General features: G+C 42.0%; 1 protein-coding gene across 9 annotated transcripts in view; it reads right to left on the reverse strand.

The window, feature by feature from the left end:
- Nucleotides 1-18,384, reverse strand: part of RANBP10 (RAN binding protein 10) — an 87,754-nt gene that overhangs the window by 54,077 nt on the left and 15,293 nt on the right. For 8 of the 9 annotated variants that reach the window (XM_040615664.1, XM_040615658.1, XM_040615657.1 and 5 more), the window contains one exon: nt 13,406-13,458. In XM_040615664.1, coding sequence (XP_040471598.1) covers nt 13,406-13,458 — 53 coding nt within the window. Of the gene's footprint in view, nt 1-13,405; nt 13,459-16,148; nt 16,216-18,384 lie in introns of those variants that run through there. The other variant, XM_040615661.1, reaches the window with a different exon arrangement.

Genomic DNA, 18,384 nt, shown 5'->3' on the forward strand with positions numbered 1-18,384 from the left:
ACTCAATTTACAGAGACATTGAGGCAGAGCAGCTAAGTGACTCAGCCCAAAGCAACATTAGAGCTCACTGTGGAACGCAGAGGGCTAGCATCCAGCTACTGTTTAAAAACATTCCCTAAAATGGTATTTAATGAGGTAAGAAAATTATGAAAAAAAAAAAAATTATATAAATACAAAACCTTACAGAGAGAGAAGTCTTCCAGAAGAAGTGCTTCTCATGATGTTAATGGGTTGCAAAAAGGCCTTCTAGATTCTAAACTGCCTTAAACACTTTCCACATCAGTTAAGGTAAAGCAACAGGGCCTTCTGAAGAGGATCATGTTTATCCATCAGTAAAAATAGCTGCTATCCATCAGTTTGAGTTGGAGTGAAACTTAGCTTTGTGGTGATGTTACCTTTTATCCAAAAGGCTCAAACAGCGGGTATGGCCACTGTAAAAATTTTTTTTAATCTAAAAACAACCAGTGCCGATTACAACTCTTGTTGACAGCTAAACTGCAGTCTCTAAATTGCTAGTCGACTCTTAACTGTCACCAAGATTAAGTAGATTGTCAATAGCCTATGCTACAGCTGGAGACGCATCCTGTGGTACCGCTGAAGGCCAAGTCGCAAACCCCACTACGCAATGCCATCCCGGCTCCGCTTTGGAAACTGTTTTCACATGGCACAAAACCAACAGAACCTGCTGGATGACAGAAAGCTCCACGCAAAGGCAGGCTCTAGCATACCGCGTCACACATTTCTGGGAACACATTGCCTGAGAAAAGAGTGCAGAACCTCTACGAGAGGTCAGCCCATCTCCAAAAGAGTTAGAGCACAGAAATCAGGGCATGGAAAAGCACAGGACAGCCACACCCCCAGAGTAAGCATCACTTGCTCACCCACAGTGATGCTGAGCACTTAATAGCCAGTGGAAACACTTTCTTTGATTAATCTTCCAGTGCCAGGGTTACTGCCTTGAAATACTGATTCACGGTTTTGTTCAGCTTGAATGATGTGGCTAAGCGCTTTCCCAAATATTCCAGGGTGAAGCATGGTTACTGAAAGCTCAGCTTCTGGTCTGCCTCCTCCATTCAAACCTGAAGTCTGTGTGCCCAAACGCTAGTCTAATTGAAAAGAGCAAAAGAAAAAGGAAAAATAAAAAATAAAAAAAAAAGAAAAAGAAAACCAAGGGCTCCCTAAAAACCTGACTAAATGGCTGACAGCAGTTTTTCTGGCTGCAGACAGGGCAATCGATACAATCAATGCAAGCTAATACATGAACTGAAGTGGGTCTGAAGGGGAAAAAGGCAGTTACTTCCACTTTATACGATCCTAATTTTCACGTAAATATGAGATTAAATTTAACCTTAATTCAGTAGGTTATTCACTCCGGTTCTGGGTTCAGGAGCTGGTTTTGTTACTCTCTAGCTCTGAACACATCTGACACTGTCATGTCTAACCTCATTTGACTCGATCATCACACCCCGGTGCCACTCTTCAGCAACTGTCATGCAGTGTTCTAAGACATCTGTCCAATTCCTCTGTGCCATGCCAGCTCACCCAGTATCAGCTCTTACCAGAAGGCTCATGTTTTAAAACATGTCCCACCTAAACATGTATCCAGCTGTGTGCAAGATAACCTAATTAGGGGAGGCACACCTAACAAGCACAGCACAGGAGTGCATGGCGAAAGAAAGAAATTGCACAAGCCTCCAGGTACAAACGTAACTGACAGTTCAGCTCTTCTTGTTTTGCTTATTCTCAGCAGCTTATAAAAACTGTGCGAGTCCACCCACAATGAATTACAGATCCTACATACCACACTTCACCACCAACAACTCCAAAACCCAAGACCTGTCAGGAAGAAAAAGGGAACGGTACTTAAACTAACGTACAAGTTTGTGCAATTCCTGCACAGCATGTTTGCAGTGAAAGTTGGTTCAGGATGCACCCAACAGGACAGCTCAAGCTTCCCAAGCTGCCTCCTCCATGTCTCTACAACTTCCCTTCCGCAGGTGTTGTAGGCATCAAGCCCTTTTTCCAGTGCTGACACCGGTAAACAAGACCTCAGCTTCTGCCAGGCTCCATAAACGCAACTTCCCAGGCAAGGCCAGCCACGTGCAAGCCATCGTGCGCAGACAAGGAGCAGCAGGAAAGATAAATGCTGCTGCCTGAAGACCAACAATATTTGCTTGCAGCTACTGATTTCAAAGACAACACATATTTTAAAAGAGTGGCTGATCTGAAATCAGGTTATTCAAGCGCCCTAACACAATCTGATCTAAAATACCAATTCACATAACTCAATGTGCATTTTATAACAAAACCATCACAGCCATCCTTGTACACCAATTCAGTCCATAACCTTCCCCTCCTGTACCACAGTGTGCCCACACACAGTATAACAGTATATGGTTAAAAGAATTAACTGGGTAAGTTTTAACTTCGGATGTCTCCAAAATTTAGATCTTGCAAATCCAAACTTTTTCAGAAACCCCACTATTGATATGTGGAAAACTGAAGCATGTGTTAAAATTAAACTCCAGTTCTTCCAGGAGCTGAAGAAGGGATATGAATGAACTCCGTGCAAATGCATCAAATCTATTTCAATATCCAGGCTGGAATTTTCATACAAGTTAGGTGACCTTAGCACACAAACTAGGATTGAGGAAACTGACTGGGAAGTGAGATAGCTTATGTGGGATGAGGAGATGATGATTGAACAATTAAGCAGAGCTCAGCAGACCTCAATTGGTGGTAGACAGGTCAATCATAAACCACAAGATTCACAAAGATATGTAGAATCATTTTTTAATAACGATCATACAATTTTGAGAAAGAACCACCTTTTTAAAGGGTGTTTACTGATCTGCAAGGAGTAGAAGGACAAAGAGAATACAAGATGAGGGCGAGTTAAGTAATGCTAAAGGAACCCAGAGACCGTAATTCTTCAACGTAGATGCAGCAGGGCACCCATGCTGCATTTAAATCCATTTAAAATTCAGCCAGGCACTGCACATGCATAGAATTCAAAATGAAGATGAGAAAAGAAACAACATAAATGAACCAGTTATACCCAAAATAACAAAAAATTAGTATTTCTCAGATTACTGCCCTATGATGAGATTTTACATACACTGAACACAGGAAATTGATTTCACGTAGGAAAAATTCTCACACTAAAAATATGTGAAAGCTTAAGTTAAAAGGAAATCCTTTTGGTTTATTACAAAAAGCCCAAATTTATTACCCATTTCTTCAGTATGACCCTCATTTGGACTTAAACTAAAATCAAAAGGAAAGCTATTTTCCAAATAGCACATGGTACAGCACAGTAAGAACAGATCTGAGAATGAAACAACCAATTTCAACCAGTCTCAGCACACCTTCTCCAATATGAGACTTTTTAAATTTCCCACTGCTTTTTTTTTTTTTTTTTTTTTTTTTTTTAAATGGGCACAGGTATCTTGTATTAACTTAGCCTTGTCCTGTGGACTGAACAGTTAGTAGTGGCTGGAGTGTACTAACTGTGATCCTGGAGCACGTCTTTCAGTTTAGTTAGAAGAAAGAAGGGTAGCACAACTAAAGATGCAAATAAAAGCACAGCAAGCAGGAACAATCAGGAGATTCACTTCAAAAAAAATACACCCCACTTCCAAAAATAAAAGACTCACATAGACAAATCCAAAAGGCTCTGACAGAGGCCAGAAATCTTAAATCGATTGTAATGTGTATCTTGTTCTTCGCAGGGCATGTTTATTGGGGGGCTTAGAACAGTGGTGGATAAAAATCTTCACCCATCCAGATGAGCACTTGAGTGGTAAGGAAATCCTCCAAAAATCCATTCGGCACAAATGGATCACTAACTCCAGAGCTGAAACAACACACTGACCCACTTTGCTCTTGTTTCTTCCATTACACAGCACTAAAAATTGTGATTTCTAAACATACCCATAAAGTCTCAGGCTGTTGAAGATTGATACAAATTACATTTTCAGGTCAAAACACCATTAAGTTGGCAAAAATAAGGCCACGCAAGAGAAGTTTCTGGAGCAGTTCTCAGACTTGTCCCCTCAGCTTCTATTGAACCTCTGATTTTTGGCATTGCTACCAGCTCCCAAGTAACCTGCATTTAAGCAACAGGACACTACCCCAGATGCTGCAGCATTTCTTGCTCAGAATGCACCTGTAGAGTGTGTCAGCCTGGGGAGGCAGAGACAGCAGCAGCAGGATTGCAGCCCTGCTCCCGCAGCCGCTGCAGGTCAGAGGCTCTCTGCTTTGACCTTTCATGTCCCTTTGTATTTTGGGGTGATTAACAGCATCCCTCTTGATTTCCTGTGAATGAACGTCTGCTGGGCTCTACTTCAGACCACCACCGGACTCTTGTACAATACAGTGTCTTTGCAAGAAGTCACTGTCCTTTGATTTCAGGTAACGTCCTCCACTACCACCACCGTGATTTCTGTAGATGCTCTTGTCTCATTATACTCTAGGGCATTAACAGCCACGACATAACGCACATCACAGCCTCCTTAAGCTGTCACCAGCAGCAAACCAGACACAGCTAGAAGGCATTTGGCCCAGAAAATTCCCAAGATAAGGTTCTCCTCCATCACCCACATCCGAGCCTTCCTCATGACACCGTGCCGTAGACCAGGCATTGCCACTACTAGCACACAGCCCTTCTAATAATAGCTAATAGCCCTTCTGACCTCAGTAGCTTCACAAACCTTGATCATTTGGACTACAAGGTATCAGAGAAGTAACAGCAAAACCAGCATATGGTTTTGTTGACATTTGTTTTCAATGCTTTACTATGTAACTGAATGCAACAAAGCTCAGTAGAAAAAAAAAAAATCAACATCAATATCACCTGACTAATCACCAAAATAAAAAGTTTACAGCCACCATCTTCAAACAACTTGAAAAAAGGTAGATACACGTAAAAAACCTAGACACACAGCCAGCCAAGCCAGCTTCCTACCCGTAAGCCCTAGGAAGATACTCCTTCATAAAAAACAGTCTCCAGGATTGGCTGGACAACTATTAATTGGAGGGAATGCTCAGTCTTTAATTAAGGTTTTCAGCACATACCTCAGGTGACAGTAATATTTGCTTCTATCAAAAATAATCTCAGACCACTGTTACCCACACATTTCTGGAGAAAAAAACTTTCACAGAAGAGTTGTTTCAACCTGTACTACCTGTGTGATCAATCAGGCAACAGAAAGGTTCAAGTTAGTAACAACCCCAAAATCAAGCAGTGCCCCGCCCCCCCCCCCCCCCCCCCTTATTATTAAGGCAATTACATGACCCAGTTCTCATGCAGCCCCACAAACTGGTTTGTTAGAATAAATGAGAGGGTACCAGAAGCATAAGCAAGTTTGTGGATAGGAACTGGCACAGCCAGCTGAAAGACTGCATGTGTAAGTCCTAGAGGTGTCTGTAAGTAGTTTTGGGGGAACACATATTTATTTTAAAGAAATAAAAATCTGTATCAACCCTGTATTTTCCTTAACCTGACATACAAAAATGAATCACCATACTCTATAATTTACGCAGGTACTAAGTAAGTGATGCCTTTATAAAATTCCTTACGGGTACTAGAGTTATCTATACACAAACCACACACCAAAATGATGATTTGGGAACTATTCAATCTGGGTTATACTTACTGCACAAACAAAATAAAGCTCCTGACAAGTTAAATCTCCTGGCTAGCAAGGGGAAAGGTTTAAACATGGAGTGGCAAGCAGAGCTGGGTTATATGCTAACTCTTAATTGAACAACTTCCAGCACAACACAGCATAGACTGTATTGCCATTACCGATCCAGAAGAAGTAATGTTAACAGATCCAAATTACCATTAAAATATTAGATGTTGAACCAAGTATACAGTTTGGTACCACTCTGATGAAATTACTTAAGTATCCACTTCTATTCCAACACTCTATCAAACAGTACTCGGAGGTTTCCATGGTGCTTAGTCCTGAAGAGGACCCAACAAAGCAGAAGTAGAAAATAAAAGGAAAACAGGCAAGAAAAAGAGGACTATAAGCAATGATCATGTAAAAGCAAGTGCTCAGATCCCTTCTAAGAAATCACAAGGCTTCCTTCAGCCATTCTTGAATAATTTGAATGGTTTAATTAGAAACCTCAATGGTCTCAGGTTCTCCATGAAGACCCACAGCAACTTGAGGGAAAAACAGGGGATGAAGGGGAAGTAAATTGAACGTCTCCATACTTCTTTAGAGCGTTAAGCTTTCCTTATGAATAATAATGGAGGGGAGGAACAGAATTCAGGTTTCTCCATGGTGCTTCCAAGGTTCCCTACACACGCCACAGGCATTGCCCATGAGTAGCTTTACTTCAGCCTGACCTGTACTGAGCACAACAGGCAGCCTGCTTGATGGCAGGTCGCTCGGCCTGAACTCACGGAGACTACGCTGCCAGCAGCCTGGATGCCACTGCTTTCTTGTCCTTTCTTCCACCAATCTGCCTTCCTAATATTGCAACTTATTGACACAAGGATCGACTACACAGTCAAAATTACATATAAACTAAAAGCAAAACTTTGATTTGCTCTATTTCATCAACACAGCAAACAGAGTAGAAGAAAAGTTAGATCTGAGGTATATTTTACTAAAGAGGCAAGGAAGTGCGGGTAGCATTGTATAAAACTTTTACTAAGAGACCATATGGAAATCCCATGACCCATTTTTGTCAACTATTTTTAAGGATAGTTCCGGAAAAGCTTTGCAGTAGGATAAATACCATGAGGTGTTTTAAGACAGAGCTTGGTCAGCTGCAAGAATAGTTAAACAAACTTAACAGAAACCACTTCCAAAGATAGAAAAATCAAGCTGGGTCCCCAAATACCAATTTAGCCAGGAGGACTTCAAAGCAGACTGAATCACAATTTGTTTGCCACATACCATTCATATATTTAATCCTATACTTCCTGGCTTTTGCTGGTTGCTCTAGAAGCCAAGGAGGAAGGCCCTTTCCCTAGCTAACCATCTAGCTTCTTTCCCTGCCCTCCCCTCTTTGCTTAAGCCTTTGAAATTGTGAAAGCTTGACATGGATTTTCCTTTGCCCTTGTCTGCAGCGTGGAATAAGACCCACTTCCTGGACTTGCTCTGAATGTAAATATTTTCTTTTACTACAGGGAGTAAGACACTAGTGCTTGTGAGGCATCCAGTGGTTAGAGTTCAGAAAAGGTCAAGACAACTTGTCACAAATGAAGAAAACATGACAAATAGGGATAGGGTGAAGAGCCAGGGATGTTTGGTCTAGAGAGAAGACCACAAAGCAGTGGTAGAGGTCTTCATGTACACAGCTACAGAGAGGAAATAAATTAATTATTCTCAACCTCCACATGATCCAAGAGTAATGGACTTAAGACTACATGGGATATTCAGCTTAAGTCATCAGGAAAAGTTTCCAACACAAGGACAGTGTTGGAAGAAGTTGCCAGAAAGATAATGAAAGACTGGTTTAGACACACACCTGTCAGGCAGGACTGAAGCTAATTCAATTATGCATTAGATCAGATGAATTGGTGAGGTCTCATCTTCTATAATTATTATATTTACCACTGTGACCAAGTCCTTCAGCACAGGTCCTTCATTTGTCATTGGAGTCACAGAAAGTGACAACCCAAAGCATGAGCTGATACACGGAAATGAACTTCTTTAAACACATTTGAAGTAGAAAGATCCCTGGCAATCACCGAATGCCCCCCCCGCCCCCCCCCCCAAAAAAAAAACCCCAACAAAAACCCCAAAAAACACCAACCCCAAAACAAGAACCAACCAAAAAAACCAAACCAAACCCAAACAGAACTGGCTAGAAGGAACATCTGGACTCTAGCCAAACTTCCTACTCGGAGTAGGGTTAACTTAAGAGTTAGATCAGGCTGCCTAGAGCCTTGACCAGTTGAGGTTTGACAATCTCTGAAGATTGAGCCTCTGCAGTAATGCACCCCCAACTCTGGTGAGAAATAATATCTTATTTCCCATAAGAATTTTATTTGTTGCAAATAGTGCCCACTGCCTCTCTTCCTTGCGTTGTGCACCTCTGAGAAGAGCCTGGGTCCACGTTCTCTACAAGCTCCTTTAGACAGTGAAAGGCTGCTACTTGATCCCTTCTCTGCCTCTTCTCGTCCAGGCTGCAAGTCCAGTTCTTAGAGTTTATCGCTGGTTCCTACAATACAACATCTATCCAGCCTCCCTTCTCTGGTCACCCCCAAAAGGGAGCACACTTGCCTGAAAAAACCTTGTGACCATCCCTAGGGAAGAAACCAGTATCTTTTTTCTCAAAAAGGAAGGAAAAGGAAGACAAGAGTAACCAACAGCCTTGCTCCCCTACTTGCATCTTCTCTGAAAACACGCAAGATAAGCTGAGAAAAAATTAAAGTCCTATCTACAAACATCAACAGAAACCTATCAGCAAGAGAAGAATGCAAAGGAAAGAAAGAGGTCTCTAAACAAAGCTAAAATAGAAAGCCTGCTCATCGTGCTGGTAGCTTAAAGAGGAGGACGGATGGCTTTCACAGAGGAGGGAAGCATGGGGAAAGTCTTAATTCCCCGTGGTCAATTTTTTTTTTTAATCTACATGTCTACAGAAACAGATCACTCACAACGACCCTTTGCTGAACAAAGACACAGGACAGTTGGACAAACTGTTTCTGGTTTTGCTGACCTGGCTTAAGGCATTACAGTCCCAGAAGCCAAACTCCAACACTTCTGTACACCAAATTCTGCTGGGTTATCTGGCTGCACTCTAATTCAAGTCCATAAAACATTCTTGAATTGAAAGCTTGTTCTTTTAATAGGGAGTTTGAAGCAGGCAGATAGTGAATAAGCCAAGCAGCATCCTTTCATCTGAAAAGGTGAAAAAATAATCACAGTTTCATAAAACAAAACAATGGTGAGTGAAAGCTGGCACTCCCTTTCACATGCACAATGCTTCATAGCCGGGCAAGTCAGTTATTAACCAGGGGGTGTCTAAAGTCTCTAAAAGCAATTGGTCAGATCCTGTCCATGCTGTTTCAGAAAGCAAAACAGGTATGCCTAACGGTACGGTTTCACAACGTTTTAGGCTGAATTACCTTGCTGCTACTGTAGCAAATCAGCCCTCCCCCCCCCTCCACCTGGCTGTATGCTCCTGCTGAGTTCCACTCAAAGAGCTAGAACAAATGAAATGTTATCTCTCAACAGCACGAAGGACTTGAACCAACACAGGCCACTACATGCAGGGCAGAATTATCTCCAGCTGCATGTCTCATCCATATTAAAGGCAGGAACACCTGTCCTCCCTGTTTTATGAATGTTAGGTGAAACCTGTAGCAAGCCACCAAAACATTTTCAGCTGGGCTCAGAAAAACTTACTGGATTGAAGGCTAAATAATCTTAAAAAAGGATGTTTCACATACTACATTCAGATGCAAAGGTAAGAGCACTGCTCCATGAGTTCTGGAGCAACCAGACTTCCACAACCCCAATACAGCAGAAAAGCAGGCAGGTTCCTGCCAGGCCTGAAGGCTGGCCTGCCAAGGGAGGTGACAAGTGCCAGAGCCAGGGGCTCACACAAGGGAAGAAGAGGGGCTGTGCAGCTGTAGGTGGGGGGGAGGAAGGGTTTGGTTTCTCTCCTTTGATGACAGGGAGTTAGATCAGTTCAGCTGTAACATGTAATTTCATCCTCAGATACCAAAATGCTGAGCACATGTAAAAAAAAAAAGTTGTATCTGGGTAAAGAAGCAAGCAGGCATTTCGATAAAAGCCGCCAGTTTTAGAGCAGAATGTTTATTAGTAAGTGTTCTAAATGTCTTTTAAATATTTAAAAGACAATAATAAGAAAACATCAAGATATCAGGGTCACAAAAGTTGGCACTTCAATAAAAATCTCACAATAATTTCAGACCTGCTGATTGAATTTCAAAGCCCAGCCCACAGGAGCCTTGCGCTGAACAGGGACAGGGCACTCTCCTTTTAAAAGCAGTCTGCTTGCAACACAGGGGTAGTTTAAGGAAACACTCAGGTTGCTTCATCCAGCTTCCAACCTTTAGCGAAAGCTCAGCACTACCCCCACCAGCACCAAGCTGGGCTGAAGCCAAAATAAATGTGGCATAAAGCACAAATGCCCTGACTTGGAACTGGATATGGCCAGAGTGTTCTCGGGGGGGAAAGGAGCTTGAGACAGAACCCAGCAGCAAGATTGTTCTTTGAATTAGGGCCGACAGGGTGCCACGGATGCCCACTGGAAGTGGGAACACAAAAGGCACCAACTTTGGCTCCCATACCAGGCTTTAGGCTCCCAAACCGTTACTTGTCATACACTGCCCTACCAGCACACCAAGCGAAAATGGATCTGTTAAAGCAGAAGTGACTTAGAAAGGGAGACAAACCTGGCAGGGTTTCAGGTCACAAAAAGTTAAAATTACACTTTGACATGAAGCCAAGACTCCAAAGTCTGTCACCTCTTGGTGAGCTCTCACTCACTCTGTGCTGTGAAGGGCCTGATAACGGTTAAGCCTGATACATGTTTCTCACTTCAGTTATTGAGCAACATACTATTAAAAAAAAAATAAAAATCAGACTTACTCTCCAAAAGCCAGGAAGATAATTATTGAGCTATAATACAGAGCCATGCAGTTCTCTTTACACAGGTGATGGGAGATGTACCTAACTATGCCTGCAGAATCACTCTTGGCAGCATAATCTGCATGTGATCAAACAAACAACAGGTTCATAGGATCAAATTTGTACAATTCATTGCTAAACAAGCAAGTCTCAAGTTCACTTTATGTTTTATTTCAGTCAGAGAAAAGAACTCCACATTTGCCACACACACTCTAGAAATAATAGCATATAGGCACTTTGATTCAAACTGGCCACAAAATACTGCCCATGTAGCTCTTGGGCTTTAAAGCCAAATTATCACCAGTAGTTTGGGTAATTTTCAGTCTCCAAAGGACAGAAAGAAAAAAAATAATTACATTGGCTGTTCGGTTTCAGGACAGCACACCTATAACATTCAGTACCTACCATGTCAGATTAATATTCGGCCGTGGGGGTTTTTAGGTATCTGTATTATTATCCCAGGAGAATCCCAGATCAAGCATAATCCAACCTGCAGACTGCAGGCCAAGCCTACAAGACAATCCCACCCATTTCTCCATGGCACAAACCAGAGAGCCACTTCATGAACAGAACATGCTCCCTCAATAGCCAAACCCTCTTCCAAGCAGCCAAGCACTCTAGCCCTGGGAAAAGATCGGAGGACTAGACTCACGCTTCATCTCGTACGTGCACACAACCCGCGTGGGTCAGGACTGTGGGAGAGGGAGTGCAGAGAGAGGAGTCTTCAGACTGAGACTTGGATACTCATTGACCCCAGATCATCTTGAGCTACACATTCCCCACCTTTTCACAACCAAGCATCAACTTGAGAACACTGGCAGCGTCCTGCCTTCCTCCTTCCCTCATCTAGTTCAAGCAGATAGACCTGGGACCTTAATTCTCCCTCCAATATGCATATGCTGTAGTCGTCATAATTATTAACAAATATAGTTTACAGTAAGATGCAAATTCTTTAAAACACAGGTGTCACTGAAACTATTCTCCCCAAACCAGTTATCATACAAGTGTAGAATAACAAAGGAGAGAAGGGACCTCCTGCAGTCACCTAGTCCAACCTGCTCAAAGGAGGCCTAATTAAATCCGGTTGGTCAACACCATGCCCAGCCCAGTCCTAAATACTTCCAAAGCTAGCAGTTGTACAAGCTGCCTGGGCACCTCTGAAATCACCAGAGAAAAAGCAGATGCAAGGAAGGCTGCGCCCCAGTCAGACCAACAGGTCTTAGGGCTTCCCTCTGACAGTAGCCAAGGCTCAAGGGTGATCAAACACGGTCTAAGTGGTACCTGGAAAAGGAAAGTCTGCCTGCAACTGTTAACCGCAGCTGCGATTTATGAATGGGCCACATGCTGCACCGTCATTCGTCACCGAAACAACAATGCTTACTGTTTCACTGGTGAAATTTTAATGGAACTAATTGACTAACGCAATTAGCCTACAATTCCAAATTTCTTCTTTAACAATGTAAAAGGTCCCAGATGCTCCCTCATGAATTCCAAGGTCTCCATGCAGCTGTTCCATTACAAAATTTAGCAGCAGATTTACAATTAAAACAATGGGCACCAGAAAGATGGCTATTTTCTGAAATCATCCAAGGACCCTGGCTGTCTTAGTCTCGTTTTCATCCTCTTGCTGAGACTCCATCTGTAGTCTTCACAGAATTTCAGAGACATAGGTATAGAAATATACATTTCAGCAATGGGTAACAGAGCTCGAGAATCACACGTTTTGCTCACAGCACAGTCTGGGATTTTGCTCCAACATTTGCCACAACATTTTCAATTGGACGTTATAAGGAAAAAACCCAAACACGTTCCACTCTCTGAATATACAAGTTACCAGTGAAGACAAAAGCAAAATCCTCACCAAGAAGTGAATTCACAAAGGTCTTAGTGCAAACCCTATGGAAGCTCTTCCTGCAAACCCTATGGAAGCTCTTCCTTTTGTTAGGACATTCAAAAAACATTCTCCTTTGGAGATACCAAGATGCATAATAAGGGTTGAACACACACTTCAGCTTTAAAACAATTCCACCAGAATTAAATCACACTTGAGACCAAAAAAGCCCCCACCACTGGGAACTAGCTGTCATTCAGTCTGGCACTCAAAGAACATTCACTTTCTACTCAGCACAGTCAACTTCTAGTTTCAAACCCAGCTGAAAGAATTCCTGCTACAGAAGTCACGATGTTGATCCAAATCTAGAACTTACAATTTTACCTAACAATTGGATATCGTTAAAGAAAGATTACAAATTATTTATTTTTTAAAAGAAGCTACTTAACTAACTTAGATAGCTAACCTAAGACATTTCAAACAACGGAAGCAACAATAGTAATTGGAAATACTATTCATCACATTTTTCTAGTTTTTTGGTGGGAAGAGGGAAAGAAAAGAGGAGAAATTATGACGAGCAACATTTTCAGATTCTTTCATGTAAATTAGTCAAGTGGGACATACAGATCAAATGTCAAATTATTTTGCTACTTATTTTTCAGATGCAAAGAAGAGGTTGCATGTCTGAAAGCTCATGATCTTACCCATTACTCATTAGTTTAACATTAATTTCTATTATCTGCTAAAATCATCATGGGTACATTAACAATACTAGTAACACAGCTTAGGTCAACAATTGTTCGAAACTTCCAGATGTAAGACACTTACAGTCATGACATTTTATTAATAGAAACACACATTCACTGACTCGTCTATATAAATGAAAACCTTTATTTCAAATGAACATTTAACAGACTGTAAGCCAAATCAAACCTTAACAGTGACTTACCAGGAAGCCTGTTCATGTTGACCCCTTGAGCAGAAAGTCCTATTCCCATGTACCTTCAAAAAAAACAAATAAAATATCAGTCAAGCACAGAATGGCCAAGCCACAAGATTTCCTGCAGCAGAAACATCGTGGTAAAAGAAACCCCAACCCATAAATCATTTAAGGTAAGTATGCTGAAATCGCTACTGAATTTCTATTACTTTTTTTAGTCTTTTCTTGAATCTAAGATAAAATGTCAGTCTGTTTTAGTGACTGACAGCTTTCTGATATACAACTACTCTTCAGCTCTTAATTGGTAGGAAAAGGACTAGAAAAATGATCAGCAACTACATTTCTGGTGTTTTGTTTTCATCTATCAGAAAAAATTTATATAGGTGATTAACAAGAGAGTAAAAAAATGCAGGCATAGTATAGGAGAACAAATGTCTGTCTAGCCTAAGTCTCCGAGAACAGCTGGTAGTGGATGCAAGGACAGAGCAAACAGTTGTCCTTTCCAAGAACATTCTTCCATTGCCCAACATGTATTTTACACAATTTCCTAAGGAAAAGGTGGTATTCCTGTACTTCACACCTCACCAGATTTTCCTGCAATAATCTGATCACTTTCTGAACCTTTGCAAGCTCTCTGAAAAGGCAACATCCTGCAGCTCCACCATCTGATCACTGCCCAAGCTAGTTTTGCTTGATACTTGCATTTTTTGAATTGTAAGGTAGAAGAACAGAATTTCTCTGTTGGCTTTCTCAAGGATTTTCAAGTCCTCATTCATACCCCACTCCCCAACAGTCTCTTCTCAGAGTGCTCTACTCAGCTGTTCCTCTTATGGAAGTTCATCTATACTTCTCAACACTCTTACTACACTTCCAGTTCTGTATCTTCTTTGAGAAGCAGGGGGAAAACAGAACCACCAGCATTATTCACAACACAAACACACGGTGATTATTACAGAAAATAATGATGTTCTCCATTTTGGTTTCTATTCCTCTCACTCCTGGTCTCTATTATTCCATTTATCTTTTGACTGCAGACAAGAACTGAGCTGATTTTTCCATGAAACCTAGAAACAAAGAACTTGTTCCTGCACTGTAAGAGGCGGTTCAGAGACCATTTTTCATGTCAAGTTTGGATTGTTTATTCTCCCTTCATGAGAAACATTTTAGATCTACCCAGCCTGAACTGCATCTTTCATTCTGTCATCCATAGTCAGTCCCTAATATTACAACTACAGTTGGCTTCACATAATCAGCAAAAAAATACAGTCTTACTAATAAATGACCTGGAAGTAAAATTAATCAGGTAGTGAACATCAGAGGTATAGCACACACCCCCACAGAAATCCACCAGTCAAGATCCTCAGCTGCAGGGAAGAGAAGGGGCATGGGTGCGCATACATGGGCCATTCATTTCTCTGCCCTGCTTCCCACCTGTTAGCTACTTGTCTAACTGGTCATTCAACCACACAAGATCCCTCACTTGATCCCACGTTTCCTTTACTTTCCTCAATTTTTGAGGCTGGACCTTGCCAAACAGCTTTTGTAAATCCAGGCAGACTGATCTTCATCTACTCCTGCATTCAGCAGGACTGTAAGGCATAGCCAGCCTTCACAAAGGCTCTTCTTCCTCACTGCGACATTTATGCACGTACCCGTTTTGTTTGTTCTATTTCTGTTAATTTGCATGATCTGTAATTCTCTTAATGTCCCCTGCAACCACAGAAACAGGTACCCTGCTCAGTTTGTTTTTAAAAAGCTAACATGTTTTTAGGTTACTGCACTTTAAAATTAACAGTTACTGACTGTGGGGCTCTTGTTCCTGTAAATGTAAAATCTGAACAGGCTACACCCAGTATCCTGCTATTCTTTCACAGGTTCAGTTTTCTTCCTGTAGCTTCATCTACCACCTGCTCCATAAAACATTAACCACGTCTAAAAATATTATTTCAGAATCTGACCCTAAATTTACATGTCTCCAAGCTATGTGGGTTAAGTCTCCTGGAGCCACTGTTCCCTGCCCTTGACTTCTCCATCTCAATTGTTGTCACCACCCCAATCAAATTGCACAGAAATGGTAATAACTGATTTTTTTCCTCTTCATGCAGAAATTTATTCCTCACAGATCTGTAAGTTTCAGACCTCAGTCTGTGATCTCTTTAATAGCACCACATCTTCACAAACATGCCCAACTTCGTCTTTCTTGTACACTTCACATCTTGGTAACATGACCTTCCAGCTTTTAAGCTCAAGGGCACCACCTTCCCTACCACAGCCTAAGCAGCTTGCCCAGTACAAACTGGGATCATTCCACCTGTGCTCAGGGAGCTGTCAGCCAAAGGTCAGCTAGCATCTGCCTGGGCATGCGCTGCCTCCAAGGAGGGGTTAGAGGCTGCCAAGATACAGCCTAACAAAGGACATCCCAAAGGTTTCTGCTGCCACATGCCACAGAGTAGCCAGGCAAGATATAATGAAAGAGTGGCATAGGGAGCGATCATGCAAAATTAAGCCCAGCATAGTCTGCAGGATGTCCTAAAGGAGAAAGCTCAACCGTAAAGACCAGCACTGCTCAGGAAGATACATGAGCTGGGCAGAGAGGAGGCAAGACTTTGGGGGCATTCATCCGAAAACCTAAACTTGCAGAGGACTACAAGGGTGACAGAGCCTATTCTCTTAGACTCTCTACCCCTCAGTAACAGTATAAATAGAAAAAAGCCCCATTTCATCTGAGGAGGGATACCATAACAGCTAGTACCTTTGTTGCACGGAGTCCAGAGAAGATGCTGTTTCACCTTTGGGCTAGGAACTCCTCTGAAACGCACCTGAGTGGAGATGTGAAGGACAGCATCGTGGCAATTACCAGCTAAGACAACAGCAGCTGGTCACTATCCTGATCTTATGTATCAGTGAAAGCTTTTTATGAACAGAGATCAATTGCTGGTTTCCCCTTCCCGATCATGATAGAAAACAGTCTCAAAACCACCCCTACCCAAGGGCCCCTAGCCTCAACAACTGCCACGAAAAGGACAAGGAAAGACTTTGGAGCACCAGGAGCAAATTACCATTGCTGGAATGCAGAGGGGTTTTGATAAGGTCCTGCACCAGAAGATCTTAAAGAAATTATATTGGTATAAAAAGGAAGTTAACTCACAGACCAGTAACCAGTTTCAATGATAAAAGACCAAGGGTAAGAGAAACGCTTGCAGGAACACAGACATCAGGTAAAGACATCCTATTAGAGGCCCAGGACAAATACCTGTGACTTGAAGAGGAGATTTGGGAAAGCCAAGAAAAGGAAGGGAGGAAAGAAATAGTGTGGGGTGGGGACATCATCATGATTAAACAACGCAACAAAGAAAAACTACTCCCACCAGCCACATCCTGCAGCAGCAGGTCAAGGGAGGAGACCTGCTCCTCTCTATCTGGCACCTGTAAGTACTGTGTTCGGTTTGGGGATCTCCAATAAAAGGAAGAGTAACAAACCAGAGTAAGGGCAGCAAAAGACAGTTAGGAGGCTCACACCACGTGGTGTATGAGACAACACTCAGGGAAATGTGTGTGTTCAGTCTTAGGAACAAAAGACAAAGCAGGGATCTCACTGCTGCCTACAGCCACCTCATGGGAGAGCACAGGGAAGGTGGAGCTGGGCTTCGGGCACAGACACCTCGCACACTTGCCCAAAATCATGAGAGAAAACAGACAAATTTAACAAAGAAGACTCCAACTAGACATTACTAAAAATAGTTTAACTGTAAGGGTGATCAAATACTGGAAGAAGGCTCCAGAAATACTACTGCATCTCCACTCGTAGAGATGGTCAAAAACTTGGCTGCACATTGTCCTGAGGAACCTGCTCTAACTTTGAAGTTGGCCCTGCTTTGCGTGGGGAGCTGAACTGGGTAACCTACAGAGACTCCTTCCAACCTAAATTATTCAATGATAACTTGACTTCAGGACAGTTTTGCTGACAGGCTGCAAACCCTTGGCTAGCAGTACATAAAGACAGGCATCAATCAAGTTGAGAAAAGACAGAACTTCCTGAGGCACACACATACACCACAAGCTAAGCCCTGCTCCGATTGCAGCAGCTGAAGCCAGCTTTCTTCCTTGTCATCAAGGAGAACAGAACGTCCAGGAAAGACTGGTTCCTGACCTACAGAACCACCCTGAACTCACACACAAAACATGCCACAATGACTGCTGCCTGGCACGTCACCATGATGAACACTTGAAGAAAAGCAACAAGGAAGGTTCTGCTCTGATACAGAGATCTCAACGATGGAAGAGACTTCAAGAGAAAATACTATGGGATCTCATTCCTTTGGATCCCTTAAAAAAAAAAAAAAAAAGCAGCCACACACACACTTCTCTGTATCAGATAAACCCCAATGATTTGTTCCTGTGTTCTATGGATAAATAATACTGCTGTATTAACCCTTCAACTGGAGACAGCTAATTTAAAAACAAAGACTGGCATGTGTTTTATTGACAAATGACACTGTTGTTGAATTAACTCTGACTTGAACTAGACAATTCTTTAATAGCAAAATCTAGTATTTGGGAGCCTTAAACTTTCTTACTCAGATCCCTTCATAAAAAGTTCTCCTGAACCATCTCCTGGTTTTACAGACTCTCCAGCCTGCTTCCTAACCCTGATGTTTTGGGAGGGAAAAATACTCTTTTAACATTTCAGACCTCGAGCCAGATGTCTCTCAAGTCATTTCGGTCAACCTTATTCATTTTTTTTAAACCTAAAGGTTTGTTCTTTCCATTTTTCTCATCTAATAAAATTTCAGCTTTTGGAGGGTGTATCCCCATCCTCTCTCTCCCTCCTGTCTAATTATGCCAACTACCAGGTCGTTTTGAGTGTCTCCAACAGTTCACACACTATTACTCTGATCCTCCAATATGATGATACCTTAAAGAGTCTCCACACCATCTGAAAGCATTTTACCTTTTTGATTCCATCTTTTTTATTAACTCTTCTTAAG

The sequence above is a fragment of the Falco naumanni genome, chromosome 15, assembly GCF_017639655.2.
Source record: "Falco naumanni isolate bFalNau1 chromosome 15, bFalNau1.pat, whole genome shotgun sequence".
Taxonomy (NCBI): domain Eukaryota; kingdom Metazoa; phylum Chordata; class Aves; order Falconiformes; family Falconidae; genus Falco; species Falco naumanni.